The sequence below is a fragment of the Bemisia tabaci genome, chromosome 9 (genome assembly GCF_918797505.1).
Source record: "Bemisia tabaci chromosome 9, PGI_BMITA_v3".
Classification (NCBI taxonomy): domain Eukaryota; kingdom Metazoa; phylum Arthropoda; class Insecta; order Hemiptera; family Aleyrodidae; genus Bemisia; species Bemisia tabaci.
In genome coordinates, this window is record NC_092801.1 from 23,505,880 (window position 1) to 23,530,658 (window position 24,779).

The 24,779-nt window shown below is 37.6% G+C and overlaps 3 protein-coding genes across 3 annotated transcripts in view; 2 read left to right on the forward strand and 1 right to left on the reverse strand.

Annotated features, from left to right (window-relative positions):
• The window catches only part of Rab3-GAP (Rab3 GTPase activating protein), a 31,389-nt gene extending 17,866 nt beyond the window's left edge, over positions 1 to 13,523 (forward strand). The window contains exons 19-25 of the mRNA XM_019054616.2: positions 86 to 508; positions 1,895 to 2,076; positions 4,603 to 4,812; positions 8,930 to 9,082; positions 9,774 to 9,926; positions 10,543 to 10,695; positions 11,950 to 13,523. Coding sequence (XP_018910161.2) covers positions 86 to 508; positions 1,895 to 2,076; positions 4,603 to 4,812; positions 8,930 to 9,082; positions 9,774 to 9,926; positions 10,543 to 10,695; positions 11,950 to 12,093 — 1,418 coding nt within the window. The 3' untranslated portion in view covers positions 12,094 to 13,523. The remainder of the gene's footprint in view (positions 1 to 85; positions 509 to 1,894; positions 2,077 to 4,602; positions 4,813 to 8,929; positions 9,083 to 9,773; positions 9,927 to 10,542; positions 10,696 to 11,949) is intronic.
• A 928-nt stretch (positions 13,524 to 14,451) lies between these two features.
• Positions 14,452 to 18,967, reverse strand: mRpS5 (mitochondrial ribosomal protein S5). Its single transcript, XM_019054617.2, has 2 exons — positions 18,133 to 18,967; positions 14,452 to 16,050 (listed from the first exon to the last, which is right to left on the reverse strand). The coding sequence occupies exons 1-2, from the start codon at positions 18,807 to 18,809 to the stop codon at positions 15,417 to 15,419; spliced, it is 1,311 nt and encodes a 436-aa protein (XP_018910162.2). The 5' UTR covers positions 18,810 to 18,967; the 3' UTR covers positions 14,452 to 15,416.
• Positions 18,968 to 19,032: 65 nt separating this feature from the next.
• RpL27A (ribosomal protein L27A) lies at positions 19,033 to 24,068 on the forward strand. The gene is made up of 5 exons (XM_072304399.1): positions 19,033 to 19,108; positions 19,772 to 19,835; positions 20,781 to 20,878; positions 22,362 to 22,511; positions 23,889 to 24,068. Exons 1-5 carry the CDS (start codon positions 19,106 to 19,108, stop codon positions 24,015 to 24,017), a joined length of 444 nt encoding a protein of 147 aa, XP_072160500.1. The 5' UTR covers positions 19,033 to 19,105; the 3' UTR covers positions 24,018 to 24,068.
• Positions 24,069 to 24,779: the final 711 nt, after the last annotated feature.

Below are 24,779 nucleotides of genomic sequence, written 5' to 3' on the forward strand. Positions count from 1 at the left end.
GAAGGTTTCAAACAAGAGTCTGAAAAAATCAATCGAGATCATTCTTTAACTTATCTTTAAATTAATTCCTTTGATTTTTCTCTAGGTTTTATCTGCGAACTGGTTGCAAAATGGCTTGGTGCCAATGCAATCCATCCGGACTTCATCATCGACAAAAATGACATTGAATTCCACTTGAATAGTGTAGAAAGCCCCAAAGCGAACGCTAAGCGGAAACGAGACAGCTCTCCTCCAAAAAAATCGCTAATGAGTCCTATACTAGAAGGCTCTTACGTAGAGGTTGATGAGAGTCGTGAAGCAAAACCTGTCAATCAGCATGAAGCGTATATTTTAGAAAGTCTAATCCAGTTAAAAAAACACTTCCCATACATTTTGTCCAGTAGTAATATACTTGCAAACCTAGCTTGGGAGTACATATTAGCGTGGCAGAGGTCGCTAGAGACAATGGAGCTGTTTTCCTCTGCTGTTCAGTGTTTGCGACTAACACCAAGTCTAGATCTGAAGCAAGGTATGGTGGTAATTTTTTCTATTTTGTTTTCTGATTTGAGTGAATGGTAGAATTTTACTAATTTTGACTGCGGTCTCATTTTACAATTTGGCACCATAAACTTGGAAACCTCTTTAATGACTATGTGAAATTGAAAAATAAGAGATATCAGAATTACGTATCAATTTTTGAATCGTGCGATCATTTTATTGTCTACTTCTATGACGCAAGAGCAGGCTTTGAAAATTTATTACTATCATGATTTTCTGGGAAAACGTGCAAATTTTGAGCAGAATTTTTACTGATTATACTGTAAGTAAAGCTTCCAATCACAAAAAGATTCAATTTAAGGATCATGCTCTGGAATCTCGTTGAAGATTTAGTTCAAGTCCTGTTTCAATCGGAAATTCAAAGTTCGCATAGCTCTATCGATTTTGTAGCCACAATTCATCAAATAATAAATTAGAACTGTAGTGATTCTGTCCTATTTTACTGTCATGAAATAGAGTTTCTGCATGCAGCAGGGATTTTGGATCCCTTTTATCATTTCCTCAACGGTATTTTTGCCCTTCATATTTAGATAGATTGACCAGAATCAGCCTAACTGCCTTTTGATGACCAAAGTGCAAAACCACGTATCTCCGTTTGCATCCTTGCAGACTTTCTGTCATATTTTATTGTTTGTTCAAAAAACTAATCAACGTACTTTCTTGAAAACCTCCTTGATTTTTCTTCTCCGTCACCAGAATATTCTCTATATTTCAAGCTATGAAGTGGCTTGTTTCTCCGTGAAAAAATAAAGTAGGAACAGAAATGTTGAAGCACTGTAATAAAGATGCATGGTTTCACTCTGTAGCCATCGATTTTTGTGTCGCCTATTCCCCGCTTTGTTTCATTATTATGACGGGAAAAAACATCACGATGCAATAGAACTTATTTTTGTGCATTTTCTCAAACTCAAACAAAATACACCCACAAAATTTCAAATTGAAACGTTGTTTAGTTCTCTTGTAAACAAATCAAGTACGAAGAGGAAATTATGCAATGTTTGAGGTAGATGGCCAATTTTTGTTATATTTATTTATTTATCTATTTTTTTTTTACATTTGGTACATAGAAACTATCAATAAATGGCTATCATACGAGTCAGTGATTTAGAAAATATAAGGATGGAATGAAACATTCAATAAAGTTCAAGTCCTCAAAATTTCAAGATTTGTAGGGATCACAAAGTAATAAAAAAAATGTTTAAATGTTAGGGCAGAATTTACTTAGTTCATTAAAGGGATTTAACAAAAGGTAGTTTTTTTAGATTAACAAAAAATTGAGCTATGGTTTGATTCTCTGAATAATATTTTCAGTACGTCCAATGTTCGGCACTGTTTGATTTTCATTTTATTTTTACAGGTTTGTGTTCACTGATATGGACCACTCATCTGCAGCAGAGGTTCGAACTCGCAGTACGGCTCATCCACAAAGTGGGGAAAGTTCCGAAAGAAAGATTGTGTATGCAGGATGTAGGCTTCAGTGATGAGAAAATGACAACATTCCTCTCTATTTGCTCACAGTTTATTGATGTCTTTGTAGAGGTGAATACTCCAATATTTTTTACCTTAAATATATTAATTTGCTATAAGGATGTGTAATCATCAATGAGGTCTAGATATTTTCAAGCTTACGTTGTGCTAATCAAGTTTTATTAAAAGCATCTCTAGAATGTCCTCAAGTCTCGAAAATGGAGCTTAGTACATTAAATGTCTTCAGGTCAGGAAAATCAGGAAATTTTTTGAGAAAGACTTGAAACTTGTTCTATTAGTGCTTAGGATGGGTTTTGAGCATTTTCAATTTTCCTGACAAGTGTTCAAAACATTTTTTTTTGCAATGCAGCAATGAATGATCAACGCAATCTTTTTCAAGCTACTTAATTATGAACCTCTATTTTTTTATGTAAACATTAGTACTGTCTACATAAACGAACCGGGCGTCAATCTTGTTGGGGTCTTAACACTGTCTCAAGTTACTTTCTGAATTTTGAGGGATTAGTTTTCATACAGAATTGCAATTTTAATTGATTGAAAGATTAACACCTGAAAGAAAAAGACTCATATCACAAGGGAGGTAGTGATTGCTGTTCTTGTACACTCCAAATCATGAAGACAAAAGCCTCTGACTCTAGCACCTATGCCTTGGAATGGAAAGACCTCGCCGTAATATGATTGTTTGCAGGCTTCAATATTATTTATCATCCATGTCTCCCATGGCTGAACTCAAGGTATCTCAGTCTGTGACTTTGCATACTTCCCGTCTTGTGTAATTGAGGAGTTCTTTGGCATAACCACGTATACGCGTATACGCCGTTTCTTCGGAGATCGGTTCTAATAAATCCTCTGACTCTGAGCTGTTGGTACAAATAGTTTGTATAAGTTTCTGATGAAAAATTATTAAGGTTAAGCCGGTCCGAACACACGCACCTCCTCATCCGAGACGTTCTCCGGAAAAACCACGTATACGCGTAAACGTGGTTTTCTAACCATGAATGTAAAATTCGGTATAATTTGCATAAGGAAAAAGTTAAATCGTACAATCAACTCAAAAGTGACCTCATCAGGGGGTATGAAAGTGATCCCAATACTGTTATTCTGGAGTTTGACTATGCGCAAAATTTGCCAGTGCCGAAATTAAATTGCAACAAACAATTTTATAAACGTTTATTGTGGTTTTACATATTTAATGTGCACGTGCACAATTGTCCACACTCTTTCATGTACGGTTGTATGGAATCGGAGGCCAAAAAAAACACCAATTCTGTCATTTCTTTAGTGTATCGTTCTCTGATCGAACTCATGGACCGTGAGCCATTTAAACGCGCAATTTTATTAAGTGACGCATGTGGTGGCCAAAATAAGAACTTCTTGCTTATGTGCTTTTGTGCTTGGTTTTCGGAAGTGTATGCCGTCGAAATACTGCATGTTTACCCTGTTCGCGGGCACAGTTACTCAATTTGCGATCGTAATTTCGGGATTTACGGTAAAAAGTTGAAAAAATTACCCATTATTCAGACTGCTGCGGAGTATCTGAAAATCATTGCGAAAAGTCGAGAAAAGCCTTTCCCCTATTGGAGCACGTGGGACCCATCGCTTTTTAAAGAATGGGAAACTGTATTGCGTCCTTTTTTTAAGAGAAAACCGACGAAGAAGCATAGTTGCTTTACTCTTCAAAAATATTGCATGCTGAAATACAAGCCAGACGGAACTATTTCAGCCTCTAAGACGTACACTCCCGATTTTGAGGACTTCCAGTACTGGAAGAATGCCGATATTACCCGTCAAGAGTTGGATATAAAACCCCCACAAGCGACTCTTCCACCTTTGAAACCGGCCAAAATAGCAGATGTCAGAGCTCTCTATGAGTTTTTGAATGAAGAGGCGAGGACCTGGTTAAACATCCTTTTCAAAAACAGCGTTCCAGGTGACGATGGGCAAGGGCCCTCTGATCTCTCCGATGACGATATCAGCGAATATTAAAACTTTTTGTTTACTATTTGAACCTAATACAAGGTACATTATTCATACTAACATTTACTTTTTTTCATCTATCCTCTAACTCCTGAAAAATTAAAATCAATTAGACAAATACCCATTCGAAGTCGATCTCTGTTAAAACCACGTATAATTATTTATTTAGCAGATTCATTTACTCAAAAGCGTCTGTTAATTTAGGATCATGTGCTTCTGTAAAATAATTCTAGATAGTATGAGCTTTAAAACAGTCTTCAGTTTTTTTAAATCGGTTGAGTAGTTTCGAAAATATACACTGTCAAACTTTCAATAGCGTATTTCTCACAACTATATTTTTCGTTATACGTGGTTATGCCAAAGAACTCCTCAATTTAAGCGAGAACACTTGATTTCTTAAAAATGTTGATGATTTTTCCTTTCTATGTGAAAAATTTTCACCAAAAATTTTAAACTATGGAATTGATTTTTCCCGGGAAACATAAAATAGCAGTAGAATTTTTATTCACCACAGTCAAGATACATAGGTACATGGTTTCCAAGTTTCACCATTGAATATCATTCTCCAACTTCAACTTATCAGTGTCCATTGAATTTCAGGCTGCTGCTGTAGCTGGGATCAGTCCAAAATCGAACAGACACAAGCAGAAGTTGTACAAGCAGATTATGCTGTGCCGTTTGGCATCAGAGCAGGCAGAGCCTAACTTTGATCTTCTGTGCATTATTCGACAGTGCGTCGAGGCGTTTCTTATCCTAGCAACGTTTAACTTGAAAACAACGAAGCCACTTCAAGCGCTCTTCGACTCCAACGTTAGTAGGCTTTCTATAACTTGTCAAAGCATCCAGAGATGCAGAGAGTTCTTTGCCCCCCATTTTAAAAACCCTGCTTTCCCAGGAAGTTTCAAAGTGATGACATTTCTATGACTATGTATGTAAAAATTGCCACTATTTTGTGGAAAATTCGTAATTTTTACCACAATTTTGATCATAAGACTAGATTTTTACCATCGTTTTGCAAGAACATACAATTTTCCTGTTCTTTTCCATTTTTAAAACCCAATTTTACATGCGACTGATAGTGACCTGGTCGTGTGGTCAAGTAGTTTTAGCACCTTTGAAAGCATTGCTCTTCAATTTCCTTTTCCTTATAAACGATCCAGCTGCACTAGTTTCGGGATGTCATCGGCAGCCCGATTATTGAAATTGACGGATAAAGCAATAGACAAAGGAGTCAAAGGAGACATAGGGAGTAGGAGCGATCCTATTGGTTGAAATGGGTGGTTCCTATAGACTAAGGGGGTAAATGATGGACTAACTAAAGGGTCTTAGTGGGCCGATAAGCATAACAATCGTGCACTTCTGGAAGAAAGCATGAAAATTTCAGGGATTCATCTCTACCCTATAGACATTCGATTCAGACATAGACCCCAAAAATCTGAGCCCCCTGGGGGGGCAGGGGGGCCCCCAAATTTTGAATTTTGAATAACTACTGAACGGCTAATGTTAGCGTAATTTTTTTTAAGCAGGACGATAGGAAATTTTATCAGGAACAAAAATGGTTCTTATGAATTTTTCTGTGGGATCGATATTTAAGGCGTGAAACGGGAAAAACCATCGGGGGACGGGGAGCCGGCCGTTCTGAGGCAGATCCGCGCGCTGCGCTGTTTGCCCGGGACGCGCGCGGCGGCGCAGTACGGTGTTACCGACGAAACAGCCGCTTGTCTTGGTTTAATCTCAACGATGCGCAGTTTTAAAAGTATTGTGAATATATCGTACTACCTATAAAGCCTTAAAATAGGGCTTAACTTATGCAGGTAATATATGTATACAAGCGAGCGCACGGCAACAGAAAGAGAAGGGGTTAAGTGCTGGAGTTCCGAATTGTTTTGTTGTATGGGTTTGTCAAGTTTTATTACAGCATCCGAGATAACTGCATCAGACATCAGTTGAACGGAATAAAATCTGAGGCACAGTTGTCTCGGGAAGGGGGGGGGGGGGCTAAAAGTCACAAATCTTATTTGTGTACCACGATGACCTGAAAAATGATTTTAAAATGTTTTTCTTTCTCTTTCTCTCGATGCTGCTACATCAGGATGGTATCTAAATATGCTCACTTAAGACAGGGAGCCTAATTTTGTAAACAATGAGCATACATAAAAACATGCTTATTCTCCTCTCTTTCAGGAAAATTTTGGTACATCATTGCTACGTATAGACATTTTTTTAAGAGGACCAAAACCACCTTCAAAACTTGCTCCAAAAAAAACGGCAAAAGAATCTTGAGAAAGCTTGATAGGGATAAATGACCCCCAAAAAACCTTTGTTGGACTGCTTCTTGTACAGTACAAAGAATATTATTAAGTAATAACTGGCCGCCGTATCCGCTAATCTGTCAAAAGGGTCCATTTGAGTGATAGGAAGTCGCGCCTAAGTACTGGGAACCTATCCTGCTCTTATGTCAGCGCATCATAGGTACGATATTCCGCAATCTCGGTAATTTTGCAATTGATTACTGATTACTGATTTTGACGATAAATTAACCTTTTGATAATCTCTAAAGCTAATTCGATCAGTGTTATAATGTGCGATAAAGTTTAAGGTGTACGTTTTGTGCATTGCATATTTTGCAAGTCCCGTTTCTTGAAAATTGTCTCCGACATACTTACCTAGAACTCTTCCATGAGCTCCATACAAATCAAAAATCGGTACGAGATTTGCGGGTTGAAAAAGAAGAAATGCAATGAATTTCTTCCTGAGGCCTGGTCCTTCTCAGAGGTTCTTTAAAGAATCAGAACCTGCATGATAAATAAATTTCCTCCTATATTAATATTTTTTTCAATACAAATGTTACCAACTCCACTCTAAATTCCATACAACAAAATGTAAGATAATATACATGGATTTTTTTTACTGCTCATTCCATTTTCTATGTGTCGTGGTAAGTACCAATAATATCTTCAAGGATGACTCGATAAAAAGAGGCGATAGTATTCAGATATCTTCTTTTTTATCATTTATTTAATGTATTGTTCTATTTTTTTTTTAAATATGCATATGTGTTGAATAACTGAAAAAATGGGGAGTTCATGAAAATGAAAACTTCTATTGACTGGCTGGAGGGAAAAAGAGGAGAAAAGAACATTGTCGGAATGTTCCGTATGAATCAGTACCTCTACAATTGCGAGAAACCAATGAACATGAACGAAAAACGATATTTCCTTCATTTTGAAGGAAATCTGGTAACCTTATAGTGGCGAAGGGACTGTGGAGCCCCCCTCCCCTCCCTCCTCACTCCTCAATTAATGTCTCTACCAAGTTTTGCAAAATTCATGGTTATGTAAGCAGCTCATTGTCTCATTCGCCGAAAGTAACATGAAAAATAAGCTAAAAATAAGTTACGAAGGATCCGCCATTTCCAATAGTCATGAAAAAGTGGGTCAAAATCGTATTAAAACTTGTTATTTCGCTCTAATATCTTAAAAAAATGTAATCCTGTACAAAACTTACGTGAGGAAAGGGTAATTTACTCTGTAATGAGGTCGGAAAAGCTCTGCATTCAGAGAAAACAAGACGCGTGATGCGCGATGACCGATCCCTCCTATTGACTCGGCGCTCTCACATTGGAGTATTTCGCTTTTGCTTGTTTTTATGTATTACTAATAAAAAGTAGAGCTTATATTACTGAGGAAAAGTATTTAGGCAGTACGGTAAATTCATTATTATTTTTAAAACTGCGCATCGTTGAGATTAAACCAAGACAAGCGGCTGTTTCGTCGGTAACACCGTACTGCGCCGCCGCGCGCGTCCCGGGCAAACAGCGCAGCGCGCGGATCTGCCTCAGAACGGCCGGCTCCCCGTCCCCCGATGGTTTTTCCCGTTTCACGCCTTAAATATCGATCCCACAGAAAAATTCATAAGAACCATTTTTGTTCCTGATAAAATTTCCTATCGTCCTGCTTAAAAAAAATTACGCTAACATTAGCCGTTCAGTAGTTATTCAAAATTCAAAATTTGGGGGCCCCCCTGCCCCCCCAGGGGGCTCAGATTTTTGGGGTCTATGTCTGAATCGAATGTCTATAGGGTAGAGATGAATCCCTGAAATTTTCATGCTTTCTTCCAGAAGTGCACGATTCTTATGATATTTTCCACTTATCGGCCCCACTATCTCTCGTGAGTTGCCGTTAGTTAGTCTATTACTTTCCTCCTTTGTTCATTGCAACCACCCGCTTCCTCCAATAGGATCTTTGTCTATATCTTTGTCTATAATTTCAATAATCGGCCCGCTGGTAATTAAATCTTCTAGACAGCAAAATCAAATAACATGCTCTCCTCAAATGCCAAGTCCTTTTGTTCAAAATTACTCAAATTACTGCTCTTAGAAAAGCACTATGATTTTTGGTTCTTGAACGTTTCAATTTCTTTATTTCTTCTTCCATGATGGTCGATCTTTGGTTAAAGAAGCCAGTAGAATTTTTGTCATTTTATTCAGAGAAAAGCTGGAAGAATGCATTTTTTGTCGTTTTTTGTTTTGTTTTTCAGTCTGTAAGTAGACAAGAGAATTCATCTTTTCTCCCTGAATAAAATGTGCCTTTTGACTCATCAGTGAGATAAGAATAGAATCATTTAAAATTCATCAACCGAATACAAGTTATCTCATTCCTACAAATATTTAGGGTACAGCACACTATTTGGTTAGGTATAGAAATGGTGTATCTCTCTAATAGAAATCGTGTTTAGGAGAGCATTTGCCCTTTGTCTTGAAATTTTACAGTCTCATGCTGAATTGAGTGCATGATGGCAAAGAAACTATCTCTGAATGAATGTATTTGTTGAATTGAATCTCATAAATGTTCATCATGAACACTGGGATGTGTATTTTGATATGACGCTCATTGTTTGACTCTTTTTTCGGCCCGTGTTTTTGCAGAGCCAAGCAGCCATGTTTTCAGATATTACAAAGCAGCCTCAGTTGCAGATATCTCGACAAGGTATGGATGTGAAACTGATAGAATCTCGTGTGAAATTCTTGAAGCGCGCAGTTTCCAGTGCTGTTCAATTAATAGAAAAAACCGTAAATCAGGTAATTTTGGCTTTTTTTATATGTATATTTTCAATTTTAATATTATTTATTTTGACGGTTTTCAAAGCTTCTTATTTGAAAAAGATTATCCCTCGGTTATTTTGTGTCATGGCGGTAGTTGCAAAAAATAACTGTCCATAATCCAAGGCTGATTAGTTGGTATTAAAATTCATCACTCGCAACCTTAGTGACTTGGCCTAAGATTGACTGACTTATGTCAGCCCCATAATAGCGTAACTTCTGAAGCTCTCCGATCTGACAAAAAGGAATATTTCAGGTTCCTTGGTTTTTTCTTTGTCCAATTTCATTCTCCTTATTCAGTCATCCTGTTCAGTGTTCCTGGGTGCTCCGTGTGCGAGATCCGTATGCTCTGCCGCTCTCCGTGCTGCTATTGGCTGTGCATCATTCTGTGGCATCTCGCGTACGGATATTTTAAGATAGGGAAGCGTTTTCCCGTAAGGTTTTTGTCCGTACGCGGTCCATGTCGGTATAGGGAATGTCCGTGCAGCGATGGATTAATTCGCACGCTTGGGATCACTGATCCTGACTCCCTTGTTTCCTCATATAATAAATGTAACTAGTGAGCTTTAGACCTGTTTCCCCTCCATAGAAAAGTATTTTTGTGTGCATTATTCCTAATTTCCATGATTTCTGAGGTTTTAAATGTCTTAATTTGTTCATTTCTGCCTAGAATAATGAAATTGATCTGAACACTGTGGCTACAATCGATTGGATAAGCAAAATTATGTCTCTGGTCTCAGACTGGGCCATTTCACCAGACATCATCAGAATGCATTATGTTTGCGAACTCTATCATAATGGGTATGATAGGTTAGCAGAAGAGGTAAGTCTTTTAAACTTGGTTCCAATTTCTTAGGTCAAAATATTTTCTGGTTTTCGATACAATTTAATTTTGAACAACTGCGGATATTTCACCAAAATTTCATTTCTAACAGTTGTGCAGATAATGTGTTTTCAAAATAGTGTAGGTAATAATAAAACCAAACAAAATTTTAAGTTAAGTGAAAGCAGAAATGAAGGTTTTTGCCAGCCGGTAGCATGGCTGCATTGATTAATGTATCGTGCAAGCAAATACTGTGATTGCATAGAAAGAACACCCATTCTTTATTTTAAAATTTTTGATTTCTATGATACTTCGATGTGATTAAGGCATCTGAAATTTTTCTTGTTTATAGTTGAAGGTTGTGCGCAATGAAGTAACTCTGAGGCTAGGAAAAAGATAAATAACCACCTAAGGTATTCATTTTTAAAATGTATCTCCTCACAATTGAATAATATTGTGGATGAGAAAGTTGTTAGTGATTTAAAGAGACGTCTTTATGATTTTATGAAAAGTGTCCTGAAAGTTGAAAAATTGCATGGAAACTCATAGCTTTTATGATTATTTTTTGACTTTGAAACTCATATTGTTGCTTTTTGTTCGATTGTTTTCTTAAAAGATTATTCCTGCAGTGAGGGATCAAGATGAAATGGGTACGCAGTTGCTGATCATAGCCGGACAGCGCATTAAACAATTCATCATTCAATCTCATCAGTTCCGAGAAACCACATCAAATCTAAGTCCTGCCGTGACATCATGGCTAGCCTCTTTGGTACGAATTTAAATCATTCTCAATTGTTTATGTTTATTTCGGAAAGTAAAACTGTGAGACAGTCTCACCCATCATTGCCTAATTTTTAGGTTTCTTAAGTTACAAAATTTCCTTCTCATCAAAAGCATGCATATCATGATCACCAAATAAAATTTTCAAGATGAAAAATGCGATCCCTCCCCTCTTGAGGCTGGAAATCTGAAATGATCATTGTCCAAGTATATCAGTTGAGGCGCTTGGAGGACATGGCGCATAAGAGCAGTTTTTCAAAAAATTGAGATGTTATTGATTTGAAGTAAAACTATTCTTAGTGCATATTCTGTGAAAAATTCGCTCCCAAATTCCAATTTTTAAGCATCAAGAAGTCAGTTTGAAGTTTCTTTTGGCCATAAGGATCCATGTAATTTCGAAGCTTCAAACTTATATTTTTCGAAATAGCAAAAACTGCACTTATGCGCCTTGTCTTCCAAGTCCCTTGGCCCATCTTTAATCTCTATATTCTTTCTGCAAATACAGTAAAAGCTCGTTAGGTGGAATTACGGTCAAGACGAAAATTCGCTCAACTCGAAATTTTCTCTGGTCCTTTCATGTTTCGTCTTACAAGCTTTTACTGTATTATATCAGAATTTTTTTCTGACTAGAGGATTGATTTTTCAGTGAAGAGCAATGTCAAGGAATTAATCAACTCCTTTTAAGTTTAAAAAAAAAATATCTTTCCACTTTATGTCAACGTAATCATTTTTTGCCACCAACACCCCCCCCCCCCCCCCGCCCCCCCATGCTTGACAATTTTTCTTGGGCAGTTGAAAGCCCTCCTAAGATGCTCTTTTGCTCTGTACCCCTTCCGTCTTTAGTAATTAAAAATATCTGCATATTTTGTCGGTTTTTACAATGTGAGGTATGAGAATATTTCCCCAAAGTTTGCTTACCTTGAGACCCTCGAGTAGTTCCTAACCCGTCCTCCCCTCAACTTAGCTCCTGACGAAAAATAGACTTTTTTTAACAGCTCTAGCTTACAAATTCAGACTCTAAGATCATGGTCTTCGCAGGATCTCTGCGGTCTGGAAAACCTGGAAAGTCAGGAAATTTACGGCCTGCTAGCTCAGCGACGCAATTTTAAAAAAAATCAAAGTGAACATTTTTTTCGTAGGTCATGGAAAGTCTGGGAATTTGGAAATTTTGGAGTCAGGGAATTTAAGGATTACAAAATTACAGAAACCCTTTCTTACTCTTGGATTGGTTTTGTTTTTGCAGGAAGAAAATGAAACTATGCAGCCGTCCAATACACCAGATATCGGGCAACTCCTTAGGACAGTCATTAGCCTGTTGCCAGATAACCACAAAGATAAAGCTTTAGCTTCACTAGTACTTGAAGGATTGCCATCCTGCGATCGGTAGCACAAAGAATAATTTGAAGTTCTTGCCGATGGAAGTTTCTGAAGCGCCCTGAAGGGAAATTCCCTTCGACATTTTCTCAAGTGTTGTTGTAAAACACTGTACATTTTAGATAAATGAAAAAATTGATGCCTAGACACAGTAGCTAAGTGAAAGAATTTGCAGAGTCCATGCCAAATAGTTGTACACATTTTTAGACTGAAACTGAAGATCCACCATCTTCATTCTTGCATCTGCTCTCAATGCTAAACTGATGTCACTTGGTACCTTGATGCAGTCTAAAACTCTATGAACTTACTTGGCTTGGACTCTATTTAATAAAAAAAAATCCAATTTCTAACACCCTGGCATGAATTTCTTCATTCACCGAGTTAAAATTGATGCTAAGTATACAAATTGAAACGTATTTGAATACATTAGCCATTAATGTGATATTATTTATTAACCTTCCATGCTCACGCAGTTGTAAGGGTACATTTATTTGTTTGCATGAATTTTGATATGATTTATTTTCCTGTTGTTTTAGAATTTTAAAGAGTTTTATTTGTTACCTACTTGAGGATTTGAGTTGTTGATACTTGTGGGTTAAGACTAGTTGTTTTCTGACTTATATGCATTTAAGTGAGAAGTATTTTCTCCCAAAGGAAACGAGAAACATAAACCGTACTGAAATCTTGAGTAATGATTCAGTTCGAGACTTGCAAATAAGATAGTTCAAAAAATTGATGAGCTCTTGAATCCGTTGTTGATTATAATGAGCTTGGCTTGTAGGCTTTTGAATGTCTGCCTTTTTTGTGTGTTGAATTTTAAAATTAAGTGAACTGAGTTCTAGCTGCCTTAAACCACTTCATTTTTAAAGAAGAGAGGAAACCAAGCAAAGCCTGATATAGATTGGCCGATTCCAGTTTCATCTGTCTCATTGGACTGTATTTAGCAGTGAGGAACTACAATTTCTGGCTCTTGTGTACAAAAACTTATATGCATAGGGAAACTAATGGCTTGTATGTTGTTTCTGAAATGAGCCAGGAATTTTACTTCCTAATTGCGAAATGTAGTCCAATTGTCTCTGAGATCAATCGCATTGTTCTTACCAGTAATACTTAAGCCAGTAGATGAAATCAAAGACTAGTTGGCTGCTGAAGGTTCTTAAACAGTTTTTTGTTCCCCTCCTACAGATGAATTCTGGCAGAGCGTAATTAATTCAGCTTTTAGGTAACGACCCGCGTATTCCAGTAAAATTAGGGCAGAATTGTTTTTGAAAGAGAAAACATTTGAAATGGTCAAAGGTTTTTGAAAAGCCAGAACAATCATGCGGACATCATTCTTTTACTTTAATAATTTTTGCACTCATCCAAACTTCGTTGACGCACAAAATTTGTCAGCTTTCAAAAATGTGAGCCATATTTTTTCCTCAGTAAAATCTTGTTACAGAATTTTGGACTAAATTATTTACATCTCCATCGCCAAACTCTAACTACTGTCTTCTACAGTGAGAAATGGAGCCTGAGAGTGGCATGATAGAACATTTGATTCAACGTGTGATAGAAGACCTTAACTTTTAATTGTGAATTAATTTTTAAGACATCTGTCCTTACAAATTTACAAAGGAACTGCTCAGAACCATTTTGAAATGAAATTAAATACTTGCATTAATTGTCAAACTTAGAGCAAAAGTTACATGGTTGCTTGCTATTTTTGCAAAACCGTTTTAATAATGCTCGTATGAAAAAGTAGTGCATGCATTGATTTAAGAATGAATCAGGTTTCACAAAAAAGAACAATCTCACCTCGAGATTTTGATCCGTATCGAGAATATTAGTTCTCAAGTTTTACTTTTTATAAGACTTCGTATCAGTTGCAATGTTTAACTTGAAGTGACAAAGTTCAGTATTGACTTTCTTGAAAATAAATTGACGCATTTTCACTGAAAACAGCTCTTTGACTGTGAAACTCCCAAACTACATACATATTTTGTTTGGGGTATTTTGAAGTCTCGGCTCCTATTTCTTTTCCTTTTTTAAAGAGAAAAAATCCACATCATTCATTGAAGTTTTCACAGAATTTTCATCCCACAGAGAAAAAAAAATCTTTGCAGTTTTTAAGACCTGCCGTTGAGTAGCTTCAGATTTTAAAAAAAAAGTATGATTGAAAGTCTGCAACGATGTTTTGAGGGACAACTGAGACCTTTTGAGAATTTCTCTGTTGTCTTAATTGATTGGAAAACGTGAGATGGTTCCTTTCTCCTTGATTAAGTCCAAATCGCATCATTCCAGAGAACTTCTGGCAGGTACTTACACTCACTGACTCAAGACTTTTAAAAATGTTGTTGAAAAAACAATGCGAATAAAAATGCACACTAACTTAACTTGAAAACAGTACAAAATTTTATTGAAAGAAAACTTCACTTATTTATGTTGCAACAAAAATAACAAATCAGAAGCAGCTTTATTATAATGACTAAGAGACTCTTCAAGACAAATTATAGTGGCAATTATCCTGAGGAGGTAATTAGGAATTTCTAATAGCTGTTGGCAAGTAGATTGAAAAACTTCCGGAGGTTGAAAAAGATTTGCTATCGTCATATGAATAAAATACGATACCAAGATTCCACAAGGCTCATTGCATTTGAAACATCTGTCAAGTAATTTGATGCTAACCACCAATCTGTTCACTTCTTTTATTTACTACGGACTTATCTACTGGGCGATCCAGAAGTACCACGCCACCGGTATTGAGCACCACCATGTAAGTTTTCGACAACTTGAGACTGAGACTCGAAATTTTGTGAGTGCTCCAATGTCAAGGAAAATGACTTTCAGGATCCTCTACAGATTTGAGGGGATTCCAAAAAGGGGCAAGAACCCCAAGGATTACGGGGGGAGTGCGGAGTTTTTGAATCGCCCTGTATAAATTAAAATGATCCTTGACCTTGACGAGTAACATTTTGTCTAATACATACTCACTTAAGTCCAGCTGCTTCATGAATCGAATATTTACAAAATACACATAAGGAGAGGATAGCAGAAGCACACCTTGGTCTCGGCACTATCCCTTTAAATGGAAGTAGGCGATTACCAGGTTTCTTCTCAATATATAGCGTGATCATTTTTTGCTAAATGCTGTTTGTTCATTCTCTCTTTCATTACTGTAATTTACATCTGTTTTAAAACTTGCCAATCAATGTATAGGTATGATATTGGGATTTTACTCACTGATACCTGAAAGTTGTGGCAAAATAAACCAAGAGAGGGCTAAACTGGAGCAGAGAATTGCACTACAGCAAGCTCTTAGTTTGAGGATCTTCTATTTTCAAATGATTGACATAATTAACTCTCAGCAGGTTTTTCTGCAGCTTTCATCCGATTAACTATCTGATTAGGAGGCCGACATTCTGGGTATTTCTCAGCCAAGAAACTACGAATCTCACCATATTCATTCCTCAAAGTGCGTTTTACAGCATCCATACCTCTTTTTCGCTCTTGGACTCTAAGATACTGGTTGTAACCTTGGGTGTTAGCAAAGAAAGGTGGGAATTTCTTCCGTCTTAATACAACACGGCCTTCCCAAATGTAGTTATCATAGTCAGGGATGTCTTTTTCTGACTTGGACTCGTCACAACCCTCTGTTGGAGAAGCAACTATACGGGGACAGTAATCGTTTTCTTTGCGAAACTCTACCAAGTGAAGTTTAACTTCATCAGATAACTGCTGAGGCGTTCGTTGCCGAAGTAAACCAAGGAAGAAAGCTTTCACCACAGCACTTGGATTGTTGGTTGCATTTTCAACTTTGGCTTCCATATCTTTGATTCCTACCAGTTCGCAAATTGTTCTGATGACGCGGTGACACTTTAATAAACCATAGCCTTCGGGGCGCTTCCATGCAAAAATTTTTGTACGGCCAAATTGAGAATAGAAGTCATGACAAATCGTGTGGTCGTTGTAACGTTCAATGAACATCAACCTGCAAAAATAAAACCATATTAATAGAAAGAAAGTTTTTTGAGCTTTCAGCGAGAGGTGTAATACAGTAAATATAAAGTATATATATTACAGGAGACATTCTCTGAAAAATAAAAATAAGTTTTTGACATATGAAGCGTCTGCCTCCTGCAGATACTTTAACATAATCTTCAAACTGTGAGCAGAAGGAGAAAAATTATACCAACTCAACAGTAGAAATTTTTTCTCCTATCGTATTTTACTCGTAGCTTTTTTTATTCTCTCTCTCTCTCTCTTTCGTTTCTCTTCAAGTAGCCTACAAGGGCTAATCCCATCTGTCTTGACAGCATCTCAGAAGCCTGTTCCTAGACAAAAAACCCCTACAAAACAGTCCCTGATAATGACAAACTCGATGTATAGACTCTACAGACCAAACTCCTTCCGCCTGTAACATCTAGGTAGGATCCCCTCAGTTTTCTCTTTGGAATTTCAACAATTCATTCCATAGCCTGTCCCTATATGAATTTAGTTGTAAGTCCTTCCATTTCTCACAACCAAATAGAGAATCATCTCTCAAACCCTTCAGAAAAATTTTATCCACTTTCCCCCTTTTGTTGCACTTCACTTTCATTTTTCTATCAAGAATTTCCACTATCTCTTCATACCTTATGTCAATTAATCCCTTTGTATAGTTGTTTTATATAGTACTAGGGGGATGCGTCCCCTAGCCGCTCCGCAACCCGACCCCCCGGAGGCGCTTCGCGTCTCCAATGTGTGGATTTTAAAGGTCATTAGGAGTGAATAGGGAAAACCCGGTTTGGAGACGGCGGGAAGTATGTGTGCATATGCAGCAGGAGGGGAGCGGGGAGTGGAGGAGAAACCGGTTTGTGACATGTTTAGCGTGACACGGAACCCTTATGATTTTATACTACAGAGTAAGATTATCTCTTCCCCAGTTGCTCTGTATAGTCACAGATAAACAATGAACAGAGGAGGAGAGAAAGGTCCACATACCCACCAATTACAAGGCAGCATAGATAATGCCTTAAATGAGATTAAGAGCTGATATCAAACAAGTTCTGCCTTCCCCTTAAAATTATAGTAGCCACCTTGGCTGGGTAGCTCAATTTTAAGGTGCCAACTACAATTTTTGCAAGCGCATCATGGTGTGTGAAATATGGCGCTGTGCCACAAATGTTGTGTTGAGAGGGTGTGTCAACTTACTTAGGCCTTGTCTCCACGGGACGTTTTCATGGGATTTGTCCCAAGTTCGAATCGCAGGAATGAAACTTCTGGGATTTTTCCCAGTTACCGTCTCCACGGGACGGGGCTCATACAGTCCTGCGACTAGTTTGCGCGGGAAGATAAATTAGTTAAAGTCGAGTATTTAACCGGGATTAAAATAATAATTGCTCTCAATTGACAATTAGACACATTTTTTAACTAAACAAACATTAACAATGTAGTAATGAATAAAATATCGCACAGTTCATTTACACTTCTTCTTCTTCTCTCAGTGAATCCTAGGGGTACAAGCACCATACTTGGTACTGGGAAAAATATTGATTAACTCAATATTTTCCCCAACTTCGTAAGTGGGATTTTTCCCTGGGACAAATCTCGTGAAACAGCTCGTGGAGACAAGGCCTTAGGTGCCATGACAGTCCAGCCCCCAGATGATCAGGCACCAAAGCCCGATTTACAGGTACATTTGACGCCCAGGGAAAGTAGAAAATTTACATTTCTAAACGCATGTTGTATTGAATTTGTCAAACTCTCCATAAAAGAAAAGCTACTACGGTTAGAGCATTAAAACAGTAGCAAATCCAGCCAATGTTCTCTCTTTCCTGACCTCTAATTTGACTGTTCGTGACTGAGATTTTTCTGTAATAGAGGCATTTTGCCTGGTTATCTTGATGGTGGGACTGTGAAGAGTCAAATGAAGTGCAAACTTTCTTCAGGGCTGGACATTAGATACATTATAATTAGTTCGATGGAGATACAAAGGTACCACGAACTTGTATTATAAGTGTAGAGCAAAGTATGTACCTTTTTTTCCGCTGTATATTGCTCTAAAGTCTACGAACAAAAAACGGTATATTACCTTTGACCAGAGCGATTTTTTGCTTTGCGCATAGCAGTCTTTCCATCAACAGCTTTTCCTTGAGCAAAGCCGGCCACACCATTTTTATTTCCACATACAGCGGTCACGCTTACTCGCCGGAATCTCCCAACAGTTGCTCGCATATGACTTACAGGCTTGAGCTCTACAACTTTGACATCAAATCCTTCAAATTCTTGTTCTCCAATTGGATCTGGCGGACCAATACTACGCCCTGGCATTTTGCTCCCAGTGTATCCTCTCTCAAGTGGAGTGAGTTTATTGGACTTTAATGAAGAAGATTGTGTATCTCTGATTTTGGCCAGCTTAGCATCAAAGTCAGGATCCTTGGGAAGTTGGTGCTGTCGCACTATCTCTTTACCTTGGATGATGTTTGAGGACAATCCTGGAAACACGATATTTGCTCGGCCAACACCAATGACTTGACCTTTATTTAAATTCCTGATTAATTTCCTCAGACCTTTGGCACGACCTCTTTTTCGGCCCTGAGGACTGACACTTGTAATTCCTTTCCAAATATCCTCAGCGCTGTGTTTGCTGAAGAAGTTAACGTATCGTGACGGCGTTAGAGCCGGAGTTTGAGGCGCTCTTAAAGCTGAGCATGATCCCGAACAGCTTAATCGACTAAAAGCACTGGCTAACTGTAAAACTTTTGACATCTTGGAGAACCAGGAATGAATAGGAACTTTCTTAAATGTGGATCAAGTCGTATTCCTCACCACTCACTCCCACACTGTCTACGAAATGCGAAATTAGGAAAAATCGAAGACATTGGAAAAATGTAACACGGCAACACACATTGGATGGACACACATAACCTACAAACTAAACTACTAACACAACAATGTTGCCGCTGGTGAAACCTGATGGTGGTTGATGATATTCGTCAGTGTTGAAGCGGGTGGCCTGAAAATCTTGCGTGTTTCCATTTGTAATTCCGTAAACTGCCTCCAAAATGGTGAGTAAAATTACTTTTTTATCCAATTTAATCGCATCTATATCACAATTCCGTGTCTTTTCGGACGGCTTTTCACATTCGCCATACTCCCAACATCCGATTTCCTTCGAAACACGGGAGGAGAATTCGCCGATCCTACGTGTACTCAGTTTTCCTCGAAGGCCAACTCAATGTTTATTCTGGGCAGCTAGCCCTTGCAGTCTGAATCATGATGTCCATTAGCAAATATCCGTAAATTTACATTATTCCCCCTTAGCCCGTCTATTTCTGATATGGTTTCATACCGTATGTTGATAAAGTTCTATCAGACAAGCTCTCCAAGACTTTGTCTATGATGACAGCTAACCGCCCAACACATGAGCTTTGATTAGCCGATCTGCTCTTTCATGTCTCTCTCTATAGAGTTTAAGTTCTTTTAGTCAAGAACAAGGAGGAGGGATTTTGCTAGGCAACACATAAGACATATGCTTATTCAGTAATGATACGCATGAAAATCTGGAGCTCTGTGCTCAATTGGTCCGAGAAATGTTTTGCTGTCTGCTCACATTCAACCCTAACAGCATATTAATGGTTTTAAAGTCCCTCTGCTGAAAGTTGCTTCGCAGCATATGTGAAGTTTAGTCAGTCAATGTCAAATTCTCATGATTGTTTCCTCACTTTCAGCCAACCGGAACCCGTAAAACACGTAAACTTAGGGGACACGTGAGTCATGGACACGGTCGTATTGGTAAGTACTCCTTGTGTGCAATAATTTTAGTTTACGGATCTTTTTGCTTTGTTTATTTTGGTCAGTATCAACTTCTTTAAAATTTTTCTTACTGTGACCACGCGCTCAAAACACATTCATGTCAATCACCATTGAATTGGTCTCAACTTCCTATGTTTTATCTAGGCTTGGGTATTCATGTAAAATTAATTCGTATCTAGTTGAACGATTCCACGAATTTTGGAATCAGCTGAAGTTGCAATTAATGAAATTTTATCAAACAAACAAAGAGACCAAAGGTTCTCACCTCTCTGAAGTAGATGGAGAAAGCTCATGTTACCTATTAACTGCTGTTAATGAGTCAGTTAAGTCATTTTTTTTTATCTAGTCCTTTGAAAGTAGTAAATGACGGAAGCTTACAGTTTTTTTCCTAATTTTTTTCGATGACTGCAAATGGGAGCAAAGTCTTTTTGCAAGTGCCAAAAATTAGGGTGGCCTAAAGCGGCGTTTGAACCACACGCTTGTAGGTTTCGAATGCACACGTCACGATCAATGTGGCTGCGGAATACGTAGTGGAAGAATACACGGCGGCGTCGCGTTGGCGGTGTGATTTTGTTGGCCAATTGGAGGTTATGTAGGTTACTTTGTTTAAGATTCATATCCATCGTTCTTAATTCTCTCAGCTCTTCATTCAGAATGCGATACAGATGTCTGTAGGATATGAAACTTTCACACAGAATTTACTTAACCTCAAACGAGAAATCATGATGTCAACAACGGCAGCATGGCGGTAGTAAGCAGGTAGTAGAAGCTTTTATAGAAGTGGCCCCTGCAGACAATTCTTAAGCAGGTGCTTTTAGGAGAAGGCAATTCTTAAATAAATTTCATTATCATTGTATGATCTAGTGCTTCTTGAACTAACTTTTCAAATAAATGGCAAGTCTGATGTTGGATCGTTATTTTCAGGTAAACACAGGAAACATCCTGGAGGTCGTGGTAATGCTGGTGGTATGCACCACCACAGAATCAACTTCGACAAATACCATCCTGGATACTTCGGAAAAGTAAGTACCATGCTTATAATTAGGTTAAGTATTTATGACACAGCAGGATCAGCCCATGTGCAGAGAGTGTGAAACCTTTGTTTAAGCCAAAGCTCACTCGTCTCATTTCGAGGCACCATTCAGCCCTGACTCGTTCTGCTCCAGCACTACCCAGTAGATCATTACTTACCAGATGAGGCCATCGCCTGAGTGGTGACATGAAAGAGATTTAACTTAAGTCTCAATGTAAGATGATTGAATTTAGTTTTGACTACAACCTATATGAGGAGATTACTGCCATGTTGAAATATGGAGCTCCAAGGGCCTAAAAGAATACCCAAACTTTGAAAACAATAAATGTCACTTCCAATCTTCAAATTCCAATATCAAATGCAAGTGGCTGAGAATGTCTTTGAATAAGCGCCATTCTGCGAAAATGAGTTATTTTATGCCAAAACTAGGTCAAATATTTTATTTGCTAACGGCAGATTGTAACAATTGTAATAACAAATCATTCTGGATAATATGAATTCATAGATAGGCTGCCTTTTTGGACCTCAAGAGCTCCATCTTGTAAACTTCAAAAATTACAGACATGTCTGTACTCTTCCTTCTTAGTTACTCTAGTTCTGACTTTGTTAGGTCCTCAAATCAATTCTGTCTTACAGGAACTTGTGTTTTGAAACACGACCTTCACTAGTTCAAAAGTCTCAACTTTCACACTTCCTGTAGGAGATGAAGAAAAACTATAAGACTGAAGAGGAAAAATTTAGAAACCACAAAGGAATCATTTTCTATCCCAACATACTTAAATTATCTGCAGTTAACTTCTGAATTTAACAAGAAAAATTAGAAACTGCTTTGCAATAGTGGGACCAGTTTTCTAGCCTTTCCCATTTTATTCATATTAATCAATTACTTTTCACATTCGGTTATACTGTAGAGGTCACCGTAGAGTTTTTTCTATCTGAACTATAGTGGACCACAATCCATTGTGTAGTTATTTTTATGTTTGTCCTCGAGCGCAGTCCAATTGAATGCCAGATCCCTCTTCCGAAGTGGTCGTCAATCAAAGCCCAAATCTTAGTTGCGTTCCACTGAATCCACTTCGGACCGCCTGCGAAAGAAAAATCACACGGAAGAACACACATGTTTTTAATTACATCATTTATCTTCATCCTGCATGGTGTTCATAAGGCAAGCACTTACCGAACAAGCACGGATGTGTAAAGAGTTTTAGCCCTCCCCATTTCTCAATTGGCCCTTCTATATCAAGTTCCCAATTGTTTCAAAGGAGTAACACTCGATCATTTTTGTCTCCAAAAGTCCGAGTTTTGGCGCATTGCTTGTAATCATCACGCTAGCATGAATCTTCTCACCCATTTTTAAAGCCCCTCTTCGACTCCCATTTTTGTGTGCACAGTCAAATAATTACTGCACCCTCGAGAATGCATGAACCCAAATCTGTAGCATTTTCTCATTCAAATATCTTCTTTTATTACAGTTGGGTATGCGGAACTTCCATCTGAAGAGGAACAAAACATTCTGCCCAACAGTGAACGTAGATATGTTATGGTCTCTGGTTCCAGAAAGCACGAGGCATCAATTCGCCAACAGGAGAGACAAAGCTCCAGTTATAGATGTAATTAAGAAGGTAGGCTCTTGTCTATTACCAGTTGTGCCACGCTTGGAGACCTGTACTTTCCTCTCACTTTTTATTTGAATTCTTGCCAATCAATGTTTGAAGCGAATCTCTTGTTACAGTTCTAATAATGGGACGACACCTCCTCTTAAGCACTTGACTAACTTAAACATTTTGTCAGCAAATGCAACGAAACAAAAAATAACACTCTACCCTTATTCAGAGCTAACATATTCAATACGAACAGACTAGAGAGGCGCTCAATGAAGCAGGGACTCGAAGAGTTCTCAGCCTTTCCATTTTTCAATTCTTCTTTTCTTCAACAAAGAGCTCTAAATGATGACTTATTTATTTGCTCTTCATGTACTTACCGAGTGCTGTTATTCTGCATTAAAAAAATGTGGTATTTGCAGGGTTGTTGGGGGTCTTGCAAAGAGGGAAAGACAGGGAATTCACTCAAAAAGTTCGGGAGTTTAATGTGTTAGCGCATAGCAGAAGTGAGTGTAATTCAAGGCGAAATAAATTAAAGTGGAAGTTTTTTTCGTTTGTCAGGGAAAAGCAAAAGAAATCAGGGAAATAACAAGAGAATTTGAAAAGTAAGAGATCACGGCAATCCTGTATTTGCCTTGCTGTATTTTTCATTCTTGTAATTTTTAACGCGGATTTTGTGAAAAAATAAGTAATTTTTACATCCACTAGTGCCTGTCTGTTGCTTTAAGCTATGTACCTATATGTGAGCTTGAAGTAATACAAATGTTGGTAATTTCAAAGTGTGATTAAAAGTTAGATATTGACATAAATTCTCAGGGATTTCTGTCTCAAATTTTCTTTATGCTACACAAATTTTCCCACTTGGCAAGTTGGTTTAAACTTTACAATAGCTTAAAGACTTAGAGAAGTAAGAGCAGGATTGAATTTTGAGGAAGTTGTAAAGAATTTTAAAATTTCCATGAACTATGCACGAGCACCTGAGCTTCAAATTGAAATTTTTAGACTCTAGTACGGAGCAGTGTTTACTACTGTTTTGGTTTAACGAACGCCCAACAATGTCGAACCCAATTACTGTATACTTTATTTTCTGCTTTTCTCATGATCTAAGAACCTCTCATTTTTAACTAGTCGGAAGTGAGCCGCCAATCTGTGGAAGAGCCCCAACGCCAAAACCTCGAGAGCTGTACGAGATGTGATGTACTAAGATGAGCAAGGATTGCTATGTTTTAGTGCTTTGGTACTTACTTAATTACTTGGTTGCTTCAACTATTGGTTGCTTTTCGGCAAATATTTTACCTTATCTGTGTTGCAACTGACTGTAATCTTAACATTGCAATGAAAAAACTTTTGGATCTGAATGTACGATTTACGATGAATGCATTGTTTGTTTTGTTTCAGGGTTACTACAAAGTTTTGGGCAAAGGTTTCCTGCCCAAACAGCCCGTTATTGTTAAGGCCAAATTCTTCTCAAGGTCAGCAGAGAAGAAAATCAAGAGTGTTGGAGGCTGTTGTGTATTGACTGCGTAATTTTTTGTACCTATATTTTTACGACAATTAAAAAAAACTTGTTTTTAAAAATCTTCTCTCTTCATTTGAAACCTAGTCCTACTTTTGACAATTTGAACAAAAGTTTGACCTACCATATCATTTTTACTAAAGTTTTGGTCAGACAATGTCCAAAAATCTAACTTTTAGAAGGAGAAATGTTTTTTATCGAGTGAAATGCTTCCCTAATATATAAAAAATTTCTCAAATCATCTTAGACTTACGCATTTTATAATTACGCAGATTTTTATCAAGAAAAGATTAATAATTGATAATTCGAAGCACAGCAATCTAGATTCAGGGTGTTTTGGAAGCACTTTTACAAAGGCAGGGACAATATGATTGATTGATAGAAACACTGTTTCAGAGATAGATCAGTTAGTATGAAAGCTCTTAATTCTGAAATTGTAAGATCAAGAAACGCCTAATGAAAGTTTAATCTGATTCAAAACGATTGGGAAACTGCATAAATGCCTATCTTGGTTTTGAAGTTTCAAAACTTCTACTCCTGTTACATTTTTTAAAAGCGAACCAAAGTAACATTATTGCTCGCAATTTTTACAGATTCTTCTGTACTTAGAGAAATAAAATAATTGAAATTGTCAATAAATGACTTCAGTAATTTTCCATGTTGAGAATGAAGTATGACAGAAAATCTGCAATTCTGCAAACCAAGATCAGCATTTTTGCAGTTTCAGTTTGCAAAAAGGGAGTGTAGATGATAAAGCCGTTTGGTCTTTAAGA